The sequence below is a fragment of the Brachypodium distachyon genome, chromosome 3, assembly GCF_000005505.3.
Source record: "Brachypodium distachyon strain Bd21 chromosome 3, Brachypodium_distachyon_v3.0, whole genome shotgun sequence".
In the NCBI taxonomy this organism is placed as follows: Eukaryota; Viridiplantae; Streptophyta; class Magnoliopsida; order Poales; family Poaceae; genus Brachypodium; species Brachypodium distachyon.
The window spans coordinates 41,181,741-41,197,170 of record NC_016133.3 but is presented as its reverse complement, the minus strand read 5'-3'; the positions used below and the strand labels follow the sequence as shown (position 1 = coordinate 41,197,170).

Here is a 15,430-nt window from a genome sequence, read left to right as displayed (position 1 = left end):
TTCTTATAAGCCCGTATGTATATTTCTGAAGCTTCTTTAGAAAATGAATAATTCTGAAGCTGCTGCTGCTATTGTTAATCATAGTTTTGGAACCCAGCTCTTTGGGCAATTTCAGTTCCAGGCTATCCTCAAATCCATTTTGCCCTTATCATTTTGTTGGACACCTTACCTACAATACTTTTCTATGCAAGTTTGACGATGTATTGATAACATGTCAATTTAGAAACCTTATTATCTGTCATTATGACATATGTTAAGCAGCAACAGTACTGCAATAAAAAAAATATAAGGTACTATCTAGTCTCCCCTGTTTCGGGTCAAGAAGCTGTCTTCACTCTAAACCGCAAGGAGTTGTGCACAAATTGCGCCAGATTCAATAAGCTAAGAGTGGCCATCATCCAGAAGAAATAGTCCAAATGGCCTTCGTTCAGGTTGTCTGGGATCCACCCAGGTGCCCCGCCCTGTGTCGTGGCCACTGCGACAGCAGCAAACATGATCGTATTGAAGTATGCTCCGGACGCTATCGCAAGCTGCGCGAGCGCTGCACAGAGGCTCTTCATGGAGTATGGGGCCTGATCGTAGAAGAACTCCGTCATGCCGATACTGGCAAAAACCTCAGCTGCACCAAGCATAACATATGATGGCCCTTGCCACAGAATGCTCATTCTCGTGGGCACATTCTCGTTGGCAAGGCCGCTGGCTTGTGCCATTGCCAGCCTCTTCATCTCGAGCACTGCTGAGTAGACCATGGTCAGCGTGGACAGTGCAAAGCCAATTCCAAGGCGCTGCGCCTGCGAGAATCCCTTTTCCTTGCCAGTGTAACGCCGTGCGAGTGGCACTAACACAGTTTCGTAGACGGGGACCCAGATAAGTACACTGAACACACTAATGATAGAGAGGGAGGCAGGTGGGATTGCAAAAGGACCAACACGGTTGTCCATGACCATCCCCTGCTCGATAAATGTCGATGTCGTCTGCCCAGCGACTGCATAGAAGATCACGAAGGATGCCCAGACGGGGAACATTCGTAGCAGTATCTTCAGCTCCTCAACTTGTGTCACTGTGCAGAGCCTCCACGGACACATTGGCGGCACCATTAATGTCTTGGCTGACGGGGGCAGCACAATGGCAGCCTTGTCAAGGAACCTGAAGAATACAATTACATAATTATAAGAGGTAGTATTTTATACAATAGTTCATTTCATGTTCATCGTTGTACTTTTCAGTTGTAAAATGTCATAGCTGTAGACTATGGTGGCTCTCACTTCTCTCAAGTGCTAAACTCTCTATGAAATTCAGAAGACGATCGAACACACAGAGAGACTCGGGAGATTTTTGTGCAGCGCAACTCCTTGCTGCTTTTCGTTTGTTCTATTTATTCTCAACGGAAAGAAACTGCTCCGGAAAAGACTCCCCTACGTGATCGTGCCATCCCACGACCGAGCGATCTACACGCACGGCACAGTACAACGACGCTGGCTTCGTGCTAAACAGAAAAACGGAAAAACCGGATCACATGAAGACCGATTCCTAACAGCTATGGAAAGACAACGCACACAACTGCTTATTTAGCTAACAAAAGCTCAATGCAAGTCAACTGCTTTCAAATGTCAAATTTAGACTGTAACTCAACTTTCATTTTCAATAATTGAAGTACCTGAATTGATTCGTATGTTGAATTTTGTGACTTGCTTCAGGTGTTAACGAGGAACTCGCTAGCTCATACAACAGTGAGATATCATCCGGCAATTGCACATGCCACTTCCTGACAGCTGCAACGACCACCTGACAAATACTCGTGAATGGGCTTACTCTCAGTTTCCTAAACCTGTACACCCTTGAGCCGCTAACAAGTACTGTGAGGCCCAAGGCCATGAGCACTGCTGGGATTGCAAAGCTGATCCCCCACCCAACATTGTCCTGCAACCAAACAAGCACCGTGCTTGACAGAAGGGAGCTGAAGGTGATCAAGAAGTAGTACCAGTTGAAGAATGAGGCCTTCTTCGCTAGCTCCATCGGGTCAGCGCTATCAAATTGGTCAGCCCCAAATGCTGACGCACAGGGTTTGATACCGCCGCTGCCAAGTGCAGCAATATAGATTCCTAGGTAGATGACGGTGCGGTGAACATCACCAGTGTAGTAAGATGTTGGGACTGATGCTGAAACTGTGAGAACGAGCATTCCCTGACAAAAGGAAGTGTTCAGACTTCGGAGTTGCAGGTATCAGACAATACAAATCAGACTGGTTAGCTGTGTTGTACTTACAACGAAGTAGACAGGGAGCGAAACAACCATTGTCAAGTATCTTCCCAGATAAGTGTCTGCTAAGAAGGCTCCAATAAGTGGTGTGAGGAAGCATGTGCCGGCCCAGGCAGAGACATTCCGCGCAGCAGTGACCTTGCTTTCGTGGAGCACAGTGGTGAGATAGCTTACTAAATTCCTTGCGATAGCGAAGAAGGCCATGCATTCGCAGAACTCAACACCTATGATGTGTTCGGGTATTTAGCCTGTCAGAAAACAAGAGCAAAACAGGGGCACTTCACATGAATTGTGTTGTACCTAAAATCATGGAGCATGCCCTCCAATTGCCTGTGTTTCGCTTCAGAGCAGGCTGTTTGTTGATATCAACCGACCCATCGCTGGTATATTCTGAACCTACATCCTACAGTACAATTCGAGAATATCAAGTTTGGAATGTGGGACTGTAAATTTTTGCAGGGAGTTGAGAAGAACTGAAAATTACTCTCTTATGTTCTTATTTGACAGCATATCTGCCCTCTCTTTGTCCCTCTCATATGATCATGCAGTCATCAAGACATAAGAGAAAAGAAGAGAAGATAATACCTGAGGATAAGGTTGGACATGAAGCAGGGGCCTTTCCTCATCTGCTGCTTCCATGCCTGCCTGGAAGATGAAACCGAAGGAGGGCTACTCAGCAGCACCGGAATTTGCAGGCAAGCACCTAAAAAGTTAGTTTGATGTTCTGTTCTTTGCTTGATGTCTAAGTGTTTTAAAAGAGAGACGCACAGAGTTCTAAGCAAGAGAGAGACTGTGTGGCTGCATTTCTGTTGGCTGAACTCTTTGAGTCCAGGTTTTTAGCTAGAACAGACGATGGATATCTCTCTCGCGCGCGCTCACACGCACACTACTCCCACCTTTTTTTTTTCTTTGAAGAAACACAGTACAGACGTAGACGCTCGCAACCACGCACACATCATCTTGAGACGCCGGTTAGGTCCTGCTCCGAGAGACTGGTCCGGCACATCATCTTGAGACGCCGGTTAGGTCCTGAAATAAATTCAAAAAAATGTGAGCACCCATGTCAAGTCGGAGACTTGAACCTGGGTGGGCTGATTCCACCACAAGAAACCAACCACTTTCGCATATGTACTCCCACCTTTGGACGCATGTATTATGCTTCATCATTTTTCACATACTCTAATACTAATCACAAAGAACTACAGAACGAGTTGCGCAAAAAACTCATTTTTATTTGCTGTTTTTTTGCAATATACCTTTTTGCACACGTAAAAATGGAATAGAAGTGTTGTATATAACAAAAAAGAGTGTACTACGTTGAATCTTTTTGGTGCAATTCACTTTGAGTATGATATGATAACTAATGAAGTAAAAAAACAAAGTGATATATTTATATAATATACGTACACACATATATCCAAAGAGGCAAGAGCTGTCTTTATTCGCTAAATCCAAACCGGGGTCCACAGCACGTCTCTCTTTGTCTCTACAAAGCAACAGTCTCTTTCACAGTTGGTCTGCCATCTTCGGGAGACCTCGATCCCTCCATTTGCATTGCATGATAGTGGATTATTTTTTATCTTGTCCACCAGTATATATGTGGACCTGACATTCTTACTTTGTCAAAACGTCTCTTGACAGGTACTAGCTCATAGATACTCTTGGAATCACGGAGCAGGTAAAAACTGTTGCTAAGACAATCAACGGTGCTGCTGGCGATCTGGGAATCCAATTACCGTTAAGGAAAGGATTAGTTGCGTAGGAAAGAGGTTCTGCTTAACACAAAGAGATGTGATAAAACATGGAAGGTCGAGTCCATCTGCCTAGCGATTAATTAATTTATATGCTGCATTGATAAATTATATTTTTTGCTGATTAGTGGATCAGGTATTTGCTCTAATCAGTCTCTAATCAGACGGTGCAATAATTTGCCGCTTGAGATGAAAGAGCGTAAGTACTCTTTGAAGAGTGTTTGCTGAATGCAGCCAACAAAATAATTTGCATAAAAATAGATTAATAATGATGGTGAACTGACGAAAACAAAGAGAAAAGCTGAAGGCTTGGTCATCAATTGAAAAAGGAAAGGGAAAGTAATGATAGCCCAAAGGGCACACGTGGACTCCAATTTATTAGCATAGAAGTGCATGCATATGTCTATATTGGTTATCTATGAGCTACCTGTCTATATAGGTCGATATTGTATGGTAGCGTTTCGCTATCGAATATTTTTTGGCATGGATACACCAAGAAAACATCTGTTTTAGGTTAACTGATTGTTCCTTCTAGGTGCAATGTCTGCCTAATAAGTTGTACTACTCCACTAGTAATCCTTTTGGTACTGCCATAAGGCCCATAAGTCATATAATTGACGAAGGCTACTCAGCAACTTTATTGGTTATTCTTAGTTTCTTACCCCTTGCTAAGGCTGTCGAAAATACCCGAAGAAACCCATGCGCTGCTACGGAAATCCGTAGAGAGGAAAATCTTGTAGGTATCAATATATGTTTGATTGTAAAACCAGTAGACCAACAAACTGTAACCAGCCCCGTTACCTATTGGAGAAGCACAACTCACTTGATGATGCAAGTAAAATGCAAATATTTCTAGTGTCCAGGTGGAAATTAATTTGAAAAATATGCATGCCATCGAAAGCAGATGTGTTTTAGTACATCAAAAGTCAATGGATTATTAGCATTACTGCTATAAAAACATGCATTACTTAGAAATAACTATTTCTATGTTGGTTAAGAAATTGCCACTCCCGGAGTATTATAATAACACAAACCTAAAACATAATGCGTGACCGTTCTTTATTTTGTTCCCCAGCGCGACCGGTTTTGATTAGCCAACATGTGCATGGGTGTGCTGGACACAAAGACAATGCATGCATGCATGCATAAATTAGATGCATAGCAATTAGACATTGTGTGATTAGAGATATCGGTAGGCATCTAGGCATGTACTTGTTATTTTTATACTAGTTAATTTTTGTAGTTTCAAAATGTTTTGTAGCACAAATCATTTGTACGATTCATAATCCATTTTCACCGTTAGCTTCATATCGCCGAGGGCTTCAAAACTACATCCCCCTCGGACATCTTATTTTCGAACCTTTTGTTACCACACGACAAGTTACCATCCTATTCTGCTCGAAGTTGCCATGGTCACTTATTATTAGTGCCCGGTGGTAACTTCATGTATTTTTTTGATGGTAAATTTGATGCACAAATTGCCACCTACAGCGAACGAAGTTGCCATGGTAACTTATTATTAGTGTGGTGGTAACTTTATATATTATTGGATGGTAGCTTTAATGCACAAGTTACCACCCTATTTTCTATGAAGCTGTCAAGCGGTAACTTATTACTGATGGGGTGACAACTTCGTATCTTATCACATGGTAACTTTTACGGTAGAAAAAAAGTTATCAAAATCTATTAATATGAGATCTAATTTTGAAGATCTCGTCGAGATAAATCTAACCCTAGAAACGGATCATAAATCGAGTACACGGTTTAAAAGTTACAACTTTTCAAAGTTTCAATTCCTACAAATACTCTACGTACTAGTTAGCATGGATGCACTGCTATGCCACTCAGCCGTACGCGCAGCTTTGCGGTCGCACGCACGGTCGCGCCTTAGCAGAATTGGCTTGAAAGGAAATTGTTCAGTTGGAGAAAAAAGTAAGAAGCTTTGCAGATCATTAGGTGAACCATTAATTCTGAGGTCTATCAATTCTTGAAAGTGCTACTTCAGCTTTTTCATTAGGTATAAACCATTATTAAACCTAGTTCTCTTAGAAGGCAATATAGGTACATAAAGGTGTGCTCTGATCCAGTGGCCATGTCTGTCTGTCTGTCTCGGTAGTTGGTGCAGAGAAGTGCTAATCTTCCGTTGAGATCGTCTGCAGAGATGCATCGACATATTAATTTTAGCACAGTAGGTATCTCGGATGCCGTCATTAATTCTGTCCCTAGACGAACGTCAACCTTCTGGTTCGGTCTAATTTATACTCTATCAATTAGGATCGATGTAAAAAAAAAAGCTCCATCTATGTAAGATTTAATTTTAAATCTGAGTTTTCCACAATGATAAGGTTACGTTCTAATTTATGTTCCTTAAACTGCATCTTACTTATCTGAGTGTAAATTCCAATTTTTACCCCTAACTTTAAAATTCTTGACAGCAATTACCCCATTTAATGAAAATTCTCTAATTTTACCCCATTTAGCACCAAAATTTTCATATTTTACCCCATTTAAGATTTTGACACCATTCTAATAGGTCGGGCCCACTCGCAGACACACGTGAAATGATGTCGGAGACGTATTTCCCAGCTAAGCGACGGTGCTAGTGGCGACTAGGTGTTGTGCGAGGCGATTAGTACAGGCTGTTGTTGCTGCTGCGAATTGTTGCCCCTTGACTCTTTTTGTGTTGTCACCGCTTGTAATTATTTAAACTCTTATTCCTAATCAAATGCCAATCGACTATATTTTCTTGAAAAAATAAATATAGGACGGGCGTGTTGGAAGAGATACGTTCGGCTGCGGGGGTTTATGAAAAATTTGCTGCTGGACGGCTAGAGGGCGGGCGTGGGCTAGAGGGCGGTTATCCAGTGAAATGTTTGGGTCTTATGATTTTGATCGGAAGGCAATTTTGATCGGAAGAGCCAACATGGCGGGAGCTGGAAACCGAGGGACGGACGGGGCTTTGCCGCTTGCCTGCTCCCATCGGGCTGGATATTTCTTGCCGACCCGGCATGGCTAGGCCAGAAACGAGACATCTAGTGGGTTGGGCTTTTTCTCCTTAGATACATGTGGGCCGGCGTGGCACGCACGGCACAGAAATGATGGGCCGCAGCCAGCACGGCATGGGCGCGGCCTAATTTGCTAATCACCTATGAAATCGAAGAGTTTTTTCTCAAAAAAATATATATGAAATCGAAGAGTATATATTGACATTTTTCACAGCCTAACTCGCCAATCTTGTTTCTTGATCTGTGAATCTTACTTAGGTCTGAAAATTTTAAGACATGGTAAACGCATGGTGCATCAACGTTGTAATTTTTTTATAAGAAAACTTTCCGGGTGGCATTTACGTGATCATTTATGCCCCGAAGTTTAGCAGCTGGAATCTATCCATCCATGTACAGTTCTTCACTTTCTTTTCTCTTTCACATGGACCCAACCAAATTAACTAAGCTTATATACTCCATGAATCCATTACACTGGAAGAGAAGTACGTGCAATCAATCCAAAATTAAATATTCCTCCGTCCAACAAATGATGTCTCAACTTTGACTAAATTTGAATGCATTTATATACTAAGTCATGTCTACATACATCTAAATATCTTTTGTTGGACGGGAAGTAAGCTTATTATTGCCACATATTCTACGGGGCAAATCACAGCTGGCCGTCCGGCGTGGGATCGACGGGGAGGCCGTCGGGCGTGGGGTCGACGGGGAGCCCGTCGTCGCGGCCGGACTTCTTGTAGCCGCCGGCCTGCAGGCTGGAAGCCGGGAAGGGGTGCTTGATGACAAACTCCACCATCTCGACCCCGCCGGGGCCCTCCGCGGGGGCCGGAGCGGGAGCGTCTTTGTAAGCGTCCCCGTCGTCGGCCTTGAGCTCTATCGCCGAGGCGAATGCCAAAGCGCCGAGCAGCAGCAGCAGCGTCGCGACGCCGAGGCCTCGAGCCATTTCTTTGTTTCTGCCTGGTTTTGTGAGTAATTGCTGTTCGATTTGCGGTGAGCCGTACGTGATGCAGGGATCGATTTGGTGGTCGGCGGTGATGGAGGTGGTGATTTATATAGAGTTTGGAATTGGAGGAGGGAAGGAGGCGAGAAATTGATGGACGTGTGTAGAGCTAATAAGGTTGGTATGGTTCTTGGCTATGCGCGTTGAGAGGCTATTTTTTGGTGTCTTCATAGATTGGACATGGGACAGAATAAGAACATCATGCATGCCTGGTTACATGGTTACGCTTGACTTATGTTTCTTCTGGCAAGCACTTTGTTTCTTGGAAAAATCGCCTTTTACGAACTATGGCCGTTCTAAACAGAGTATAAGCACTGGATCTCATTGCAGGGATATGGATTATCTGTATCACCGATGTTTGTTTCCAGCACCCTTCCATCAGTTAGTCCTTCTGTTGCTACATATAAAAAGTCCTAACTTTGTCTTAAATCCATTATTTTCTTAGTTTGATAAAGTTTATAGAAAAATCACCAACATCTAGAACTTCAAATTAATTTTATTAAATTTTTCGTTATATTTTTTTCATAATATACTTATTTGATAAGTTGATTTTATTATATTTTCTATAAACTTGGTCAAACTTGAAGAAATTTTACTTCGAACAAAGTTAGAACTTATTATATTTAGAAACGGATGGAGTAACTAATTACCTAGCTAGGTACTTTTTTTGTGTGTAACTATTTTCTTCAATTCGGATTAGTCCCGATTGTAATCACCATCACCAAATTAAGCGCAATGCAACAAAAACTTGTATCAATCCACACTCTCTCCGCATTTGGGGGAGACAACGTGCGATGACCGATGATCTTTGCGGTTTAGCATGAATTTGGCTCCACGCGTAGCAACATTACCACTATACCCTCAGGTCACACAAGGCAATGTGACAATATTTGTTCCCATTCTGATCATCCAACTTTCAAATTGCGATCCTTTGACGTTCTACGTGTTAATGTGGAGTCCCTGACACACTACGGGAAAAACTCACTTTGCCGGAGGCATGGGCCTTTGCTGGAGGCTTTTTCTCGGGCCTCCGGCAAAGAAGCAAAATAAAAAGGCCTCCGACAAAGAATACCAAAAGCCTCCAGCAAAGAAAAGCCTTCGGCAAAGAATAAAAAAAGCCCCCGGCAAAAAAGGTGAGCACGTGGACTTGCCGACGGTGGCTAACGGCGCCGTGAGCGGAGGGCCCTGTGCTGAAGGCCACGCAAAAAAAGCCTCCGGCAAAGAATTTTGTCTGTTTTTTTCCCTTTTGTGTTCATTTCTCTCTTGTTTCAAATTATAATTTAAACCATCACTTTTTGAGTTGAAATTTTTACTGTACTTTTATTTGGCATTAATGACCAGTAATGTGAAATAAAATCATAACTTTTTATGTAAAAAAAATTATTTATCATTTTGTAGAGCCGTTTAATAGAGAAAATGAAGAAATACTAAAAATTTGTCAAAAATTCACAATTTTTGGCATGGTACCACGTTATAGGTTTATAACACTGGGATAAAAATTTCAAGTTGATACACAAAACTAAAATAGTACATACTTCACAAAATACATGATCTCGAGAATGAAGCTCCAAATTTGAATCCCGAACAAGGCATTGCATTAATTTGACCCGTTCTTGAGTTGAAACTTTTATTGTGATTTCATTTTTCATTAATGACTAGTAATATGAATTAAAATCACCACATTTTATGTAAATATAATTACTTATCATTTTTTAGAGCCGTTTAATAGGAAAACTTGAAATAATACTAAAACATGGTCAAAAAAGAACAAATTTTGGTATGGTGTCGTTTTGTGGGTATACAAACTTGGGATAAAAAATAAAGGTTCATATGCAAAAACAAAATGGTACATGCTTCACAAATTGCAACATCTTCGTATAAGTTCTCGAACTTAGCGCTCAAACGTCTAATTTGAGACCCGAACTAAGTTTTGCAATATATTTTTCACTTTTTGAGTTGATTATTTTAGTATGGTTTCATTTAGTTTTAATGATGAGTAATGTGAATTAAATCCACCAACATTTATGTAAAAATAATTATTTATCATTTTTTAGAGCCGTTTTATAGAACAAATTCAACAATACTAAAACTTTGTAAAAAAATAGCAATTTTTGTAGTGGAGTCATATTATGTGTATATAAGGTTGGGATCAAAATTACAAATCAATACACAGAACTGAAAGGCTTTTTTCTTCACAAATTGCACGATCTTGAAAGTAAATCTCCAAATTTGAATCCCAAACCAAATTTCCTAAAGATTTGTCCACGTTTTGAGTTGAAAATTTTCCCATGGTTTAATTTGACATTAATTATGAGTAATGTGAATTAAAATCACCACATTATATGTAAAAAAAATATTTATCATTTACTAAAACCGTTTAATAAAGAAAAATGAAATAATACCTAAACTTTATCGACAATTAATGATTTTTGGCGTGGTGTCAGTTCATTGGTATGTAAACATGGAATAAAAATTACAAGTGAAAATAATAAAATTAAACTAGAAAAAATATTTGCTAAGTATACAAACGAAAACCCCCCAAAAATATGCCTTTGCCGGAGGCCTAGCCTAGCCTCCGGAAAAGGCATATTTGCCATGTCACCGATCCGCGTAACCGCGCCACGGATCGGTGACATTGCTTGATCTGAGCCGCTCATCTCTCTCCTCTCCTCTTATCTTCCTGACTTATCTCCCACAACCTTATCTCTTTGCTTTCTCTCTTATCTCCTCTCTGTCCGCATTAATCCCCACACCGGCGACCTCTGCAGCACAGCCGGTCCTCCGCCTCTCTCTCTCTCTATCTCTCTCTCTCTCCCTCCTCCGTTCTTCCTCCAGGTGCGGCGCGCGGCGGGATGAGGCACAGGTAGCCGGAGGCGGCAGGCGAGCCACCAGGCCGAGCGGCAGCAGCGGGACGCGACGGCGCGCGGCGAGGGCAGCAGTACGCGGCGTCTGGTGAGGCTTGGCGGTGTGCGACGGGCTGGGCAGGAGCAGCGCGTGCAGCCAGTTCCCTCCGCTCTCCCTCCCTCTTGTTACCTCCTCTCTTTCTTCTGCCAGAAGCTGTGGCGGCACGAGGAGGAATGGCGAGGAGGAGTGGCTCGGGGGATGCGGGGTGAGGAGCAGTGGTGGCGGCCGGCAAGCAGCGCAACAGCGACGGCCGGCAAGCAGCAGCAGCGGCCTGCAAGCGCAATCTGCAGCAGCGGCCAACTGGCAGCATTCATTTTTTTTAGTACATTTTATTTTCTTTGCCGACGGCTGTATTCTACGGCAAAGAAATTGTTGAGTCTGGTATTTCTTTTTTTTTTTGTTTGGAGTTTCTTTGCTGAAGGTTGGCCGTCGGCAAAGCCATGCCGTGCCGTTTCTTGCCGTCAGATACGTTTCTTTGCCGGGAGCTGTAAAAAGCCTCCGACAAAGGCTTTGCTGAAGGGCCCGTGAAAAAGCCTCCGGCAAAGAAGCCTTTACCGGCAGGTCTTGGTACCGACGACCTTTGCCGGAGGCCCCGACAGAAAGCCGTCGGCAAAACCTTTGCCGAAGGCAAATAAGCTTTTGCCAGAGGTTTTGGGCCTCCGGCAACGCCCGTTTTTCCAGTAGTGACAAGTGACGCCACATGTTAGTGACCCTACATTAGCCTACATTAAGAAAGTACAACGGAATATAGTTTCTATCATGAAAGCGTCATTTAGGTTGTAACTTTCATCACATTAGTGTTCCTATCATTGTATATTTGTAATACCGGACGGAAAAAAGGTGACACAATTACTCTTTGAGCCAGCTGTATGCATATGATATTTCAAGTTCCTACTCCAAATATTTAAAACAACATCGACGGTCAAAGTTCCAAAATCTGACTAAATATATTTTCAAAGTGTCATTTTCTTCAAAGAGTACGTAACTCACGGGTATCTTTTCTGAATGTCGCCATGAGTTCTAGTTGTAGGCGGACACGGAATAACTTGCGACTCTTTTTTTTTTGAACTTGAGCCACAAGCAACTTAATTAGCCGGTGTGAGCGTAACTTGGGGAAAAATGAAATTCGCAGATGATAATTAATTAGAGTGTCTATTTTTCAGTCGACAATCATAGCCATCTAATTAAAATTTTATTATCATTTTATACTTATATGAATCTTGCACGAATTTCAGTGATTGTGCCGGATAGTTGTTAGTGTCACCTTAGAAATAGTTATTTCTCAGTCGTCTTAGAAATAGCAAAACCGATAATTAATTCATGCCAAAATGCCACATTTACATATCTGAATCATGCTTAGAAACATATCTATAACTGATTAATTATTCGAGCAACAGCCAATGTCATGCTTCATTCAGAATATCGCTCCATGAGAAAGTATACATGGCATCGGTCAATCCAAAAGCAGGAAAATAAAATCTCAACCAAACAAAAAGAACCGGCATGAAGAAAAAGAAAAGCTCAAATATGCACGCATTAGTTATTCCGACGAAAGAAAAAGAAAGAGCTCCGTTGCGCCGTCGTCCCCCCCTGGACGGATCCACTCGTGGGAGCGATCTCTGTCCGGGCGGGCGTCCGGTGCGGGGGCAGCTCAGTCGGAGGCGGACGGCTCGGGGGCGTCGGCGGCGGAGGGCTCCGGTGAGGAGGCCGGGCCCTCGGGCCCCTCGGCGGGCGCGTCGGCGGCCGGCGCGGGCGCCTCGGACGATTCGGAGTCGCCCTTCTTCTCCGTGACGACGTTCCGCGCCTGCGCGAACGGCGCCACCGCGACGGCGGCCAGGAGGAGCGCGAGGACGAACATGGCGCGGGCCATTGCTTCTGGTGTGGCTTGGTTATTCCCGGAGGAGGGCGGCGAGAGAGAGTGTGTGGCTGAAGGCTGAAAGCTTGCGAAGATGCGAGAGATGTGCTTGCTGCTTGCTTTGATTGCTTGTGTCTGAAGCTGTGAGGGCCGTGGCGTTTATATGCAGGACGAGCCGGCTATTGTTAGGGGAAGGAACGCGCGGTGCGCCGGCGGTGGCGCGCGGTGGTCGGACCGGACGAGGACGACCGATCGACGAGTGGGTGGTGGCGCTCGCTGCCCGGCCGATTCGACGCGTGTCGCTACATCCCACGGGCCATCGTGGGGCTGCAAACTCTACCCCCCTTCAGCGTACCCCGTCTGGGCCGGCCCATTATCGTGCAATGGTAGTTAAAAGAAAAAAAAGCCAGGTGATTCTCAAAATAAAAACAAAAAGGCCATGGCCGTTCAGAGCTCCTCTAGAAAAAAAATGCAATAGTGTAGCTCAAAGCTCCCCTAAAACAAAGTTTAGCTCAGAACTAAAATTGTTTCTATCGCTAAGAGCGCTATCTTTTTTTCGCAATTAAATCTTGGTTATGATGTCACGATAAAAGATACATAAGTGTTACACATTAGAAAAACATCCGTCCATGTGTGACGCGTGGGTCATGTTAAGAGTAAATTACACAGAAACACATGTTTGACGTTCTTGTAACAAAAAATCATGAACACAAGTAATTTTAACTGATTCAAACATTAATGAGTAACAAAAAAAACCAAAAATCACATAGTTAGCCAAGTAAGTGACTCAGGCCCACATGTCATCCTCACAATCCATTTTTCTTGCTCAAGTCTGTTGGCCATCGTCTTGAGCCGACCCTCATCTTCAACCTCTGGACACCAATCATCCCTACTCCCGCAAGAAGATCCCCAAATCCATGGGTCTCAAAAAAAATTCTCCAAATCCATGCCTCAGGTAACCTCCGGCCTCATCCATCCCCAAGTCCACCACTCGTAACGACCATGCATGCCGGCAGGCGGCTAGTCCTCGTTTGCTCCACAAGCGCACCACCCACATGCAGTTAGCAAGCTATACTCAACCCGCGGACGCTCGGCGTGGCCGGCTGGAATTGCGGCGGCGGCTGGGCGCGGGCGGCCGGAATTTCGGCGGCCTCTCACGCGAGGCGAAGCTTCCCCCGCCGCCGCCTGCGGCCTGTCCCTGCCGCCTCCGCGGACACGGGCTGCCCTTGCCGCCGTCTCCGCTGCCCCTGCCCCTACCGCCGCCGCCTCCCCCTCCCACAGCCGGCCCCTCAAGCTTTTCTTCCCCAACTCCGGCACCAGCACAACTCCCCGAGCACTTCGTCTTCCCCAAGACCCCAAGACCCTCTCCCCAAGCTACTGTTAGTCCGAGAAATTTGACAAAATGCCATTTGGTATTTTGACAAAATAGCATTTTCTATTTTTTAATCACTTTTTTCATCGTGCCCACGTGGCAGATATTTTTTAGGACGAAATTGTCCTTGCTCCTTCAGTGGTGAACTGCTGATCGATTCTAATCTCCTGATCGAGCCGATTGATCGTCTCATACCTGAGATCGATACAAACAGAGACTTCGTCGCCGCCTAGGAAACACGGATACTGCATGGATACGGGATACGCCCGGATACTCCCTGATACGTATTTTGCCCGTACCGGATAATTTTTCGATTTAAATTTTTTTAAAAATATTCGATATGCGAGGGATACTTTCCGATACTTGTGGGATACGGGAAACTAAACACCAAAAGAAGCCCATTGGCCATCGGTCTATCCTACACCCATCTCCCTTCTCTGTTCAAATGGAATTGCTTATTTATTTCTTGACTTCTCTTCTCTGGTTCCCTTCTCTGTCCAGGTCAGCCACGGCAAGAAGAGTGCCAGCTTCAATTGGGAGCCACAGCACCGTAGGAACTAGGCAAGAATCTCGCAATGCAGTACAATTTTTGGCTGCTTCTCATATAAAAATCTTTACTCTTTGTAAAAAAAATTATTTAACATATATATAGAAACGTATCCCCGTATCTATGTTTTTCAAAAATTGACGTATCGCGGTATCCCCGTATCACGTATCAGATACGTATCCGTGTATCTGTGTTTCCTAGGTCGCGCTGCCTTGTTCTTTTCCGCCGCTGCCGCTCACATACTCCCCATCCACCGTGACCGCGTGACGCTCTCCGCGACCGCGTCGTCGGACCGGCCGCCGCCGCCGCTGCTGCGCTTTATAGTAGGCCATGGTAAACAATCAGCAGCAACAACCTACAGCACTACAGGCTACATGCTACAGCAGGCAGCGGAGCAGATTGATCAACATGCTACATCGCTGGTTCCAATGGGGGTTTGAGAAGATGGATCGATCAATCAGGAAATGAGATCGATCAAGCACAGAATGGGCACGCGCAATTCGTCGTGAAAAATCTGACATGTGGGCCATGATGGAAAAGTTATTAAAAAACAAAAAATGCTATTTTGTCAAAGTTTCAAAGAAAAATGTGTCATTTTGTCTAACAAAAGGAAAGGTGTGCATTTGGAGCAAAGACTAAAGAAAGGTGTGGCATTTTGTCAAATTTCTCTATTAGTCGGCGAGGTCGAGTCCGCGCTCTCACGTATCTCATGCACTGGGAGCTAGTCTCACCCACGA

The 15,430-nt window shown here is 44.0% G+C and overlaps 1 protein-coding gene and 1 long non-coding RNA gene across 2 annotated transcripts; one reads left to right on the top strand and one right to left on the bottom strand.

Annotated features, from left to right (window-relative positions):
- Window positions 1-48: 48 nt before the first annotated feature.
- Window positions 49-3,131, bottom strand: LOC100827803 (protein NRT1/ PTR FAMILY 8.3). The gene is made up of 5 exons (XM_003574637.4): window positions 2,845-3,131; window positions 2,560-2,662; window positions 2,266-2,483; window positions 1,658-2,184; window positions 49-1,146 (listed from the first exon to the last, which is right to left on the bottom strand). The coding sequence occupies exons 1-5, from the start codon at window positions 2,896-2,898 to the stop codon at window positions 318-320; spliced, it is 1,731 nt and encodes a 576-aa protein (XP_003574685.1). The 5' UTR covers window positions 2,899-3,131; the 3' UTR covers window positions 49-317.
- A 10,420-nt stretch (window positions 3,132-13,551) lies between these two features.
- LOC112272029 lies at window positions 13,552-14,830 on the top strand. Its single transcript, XR_002965705.1, has 2 exons — window positions 13,552-13,729; window positions 14,648-14,830. It is a non-coding gene; the product is annotated as an uncharacterized LOC112272029 (long non-coding RNA).
- The last annotated feature ends 600 nt before the right edge of the window (window positions 14,831-15,430 follow it).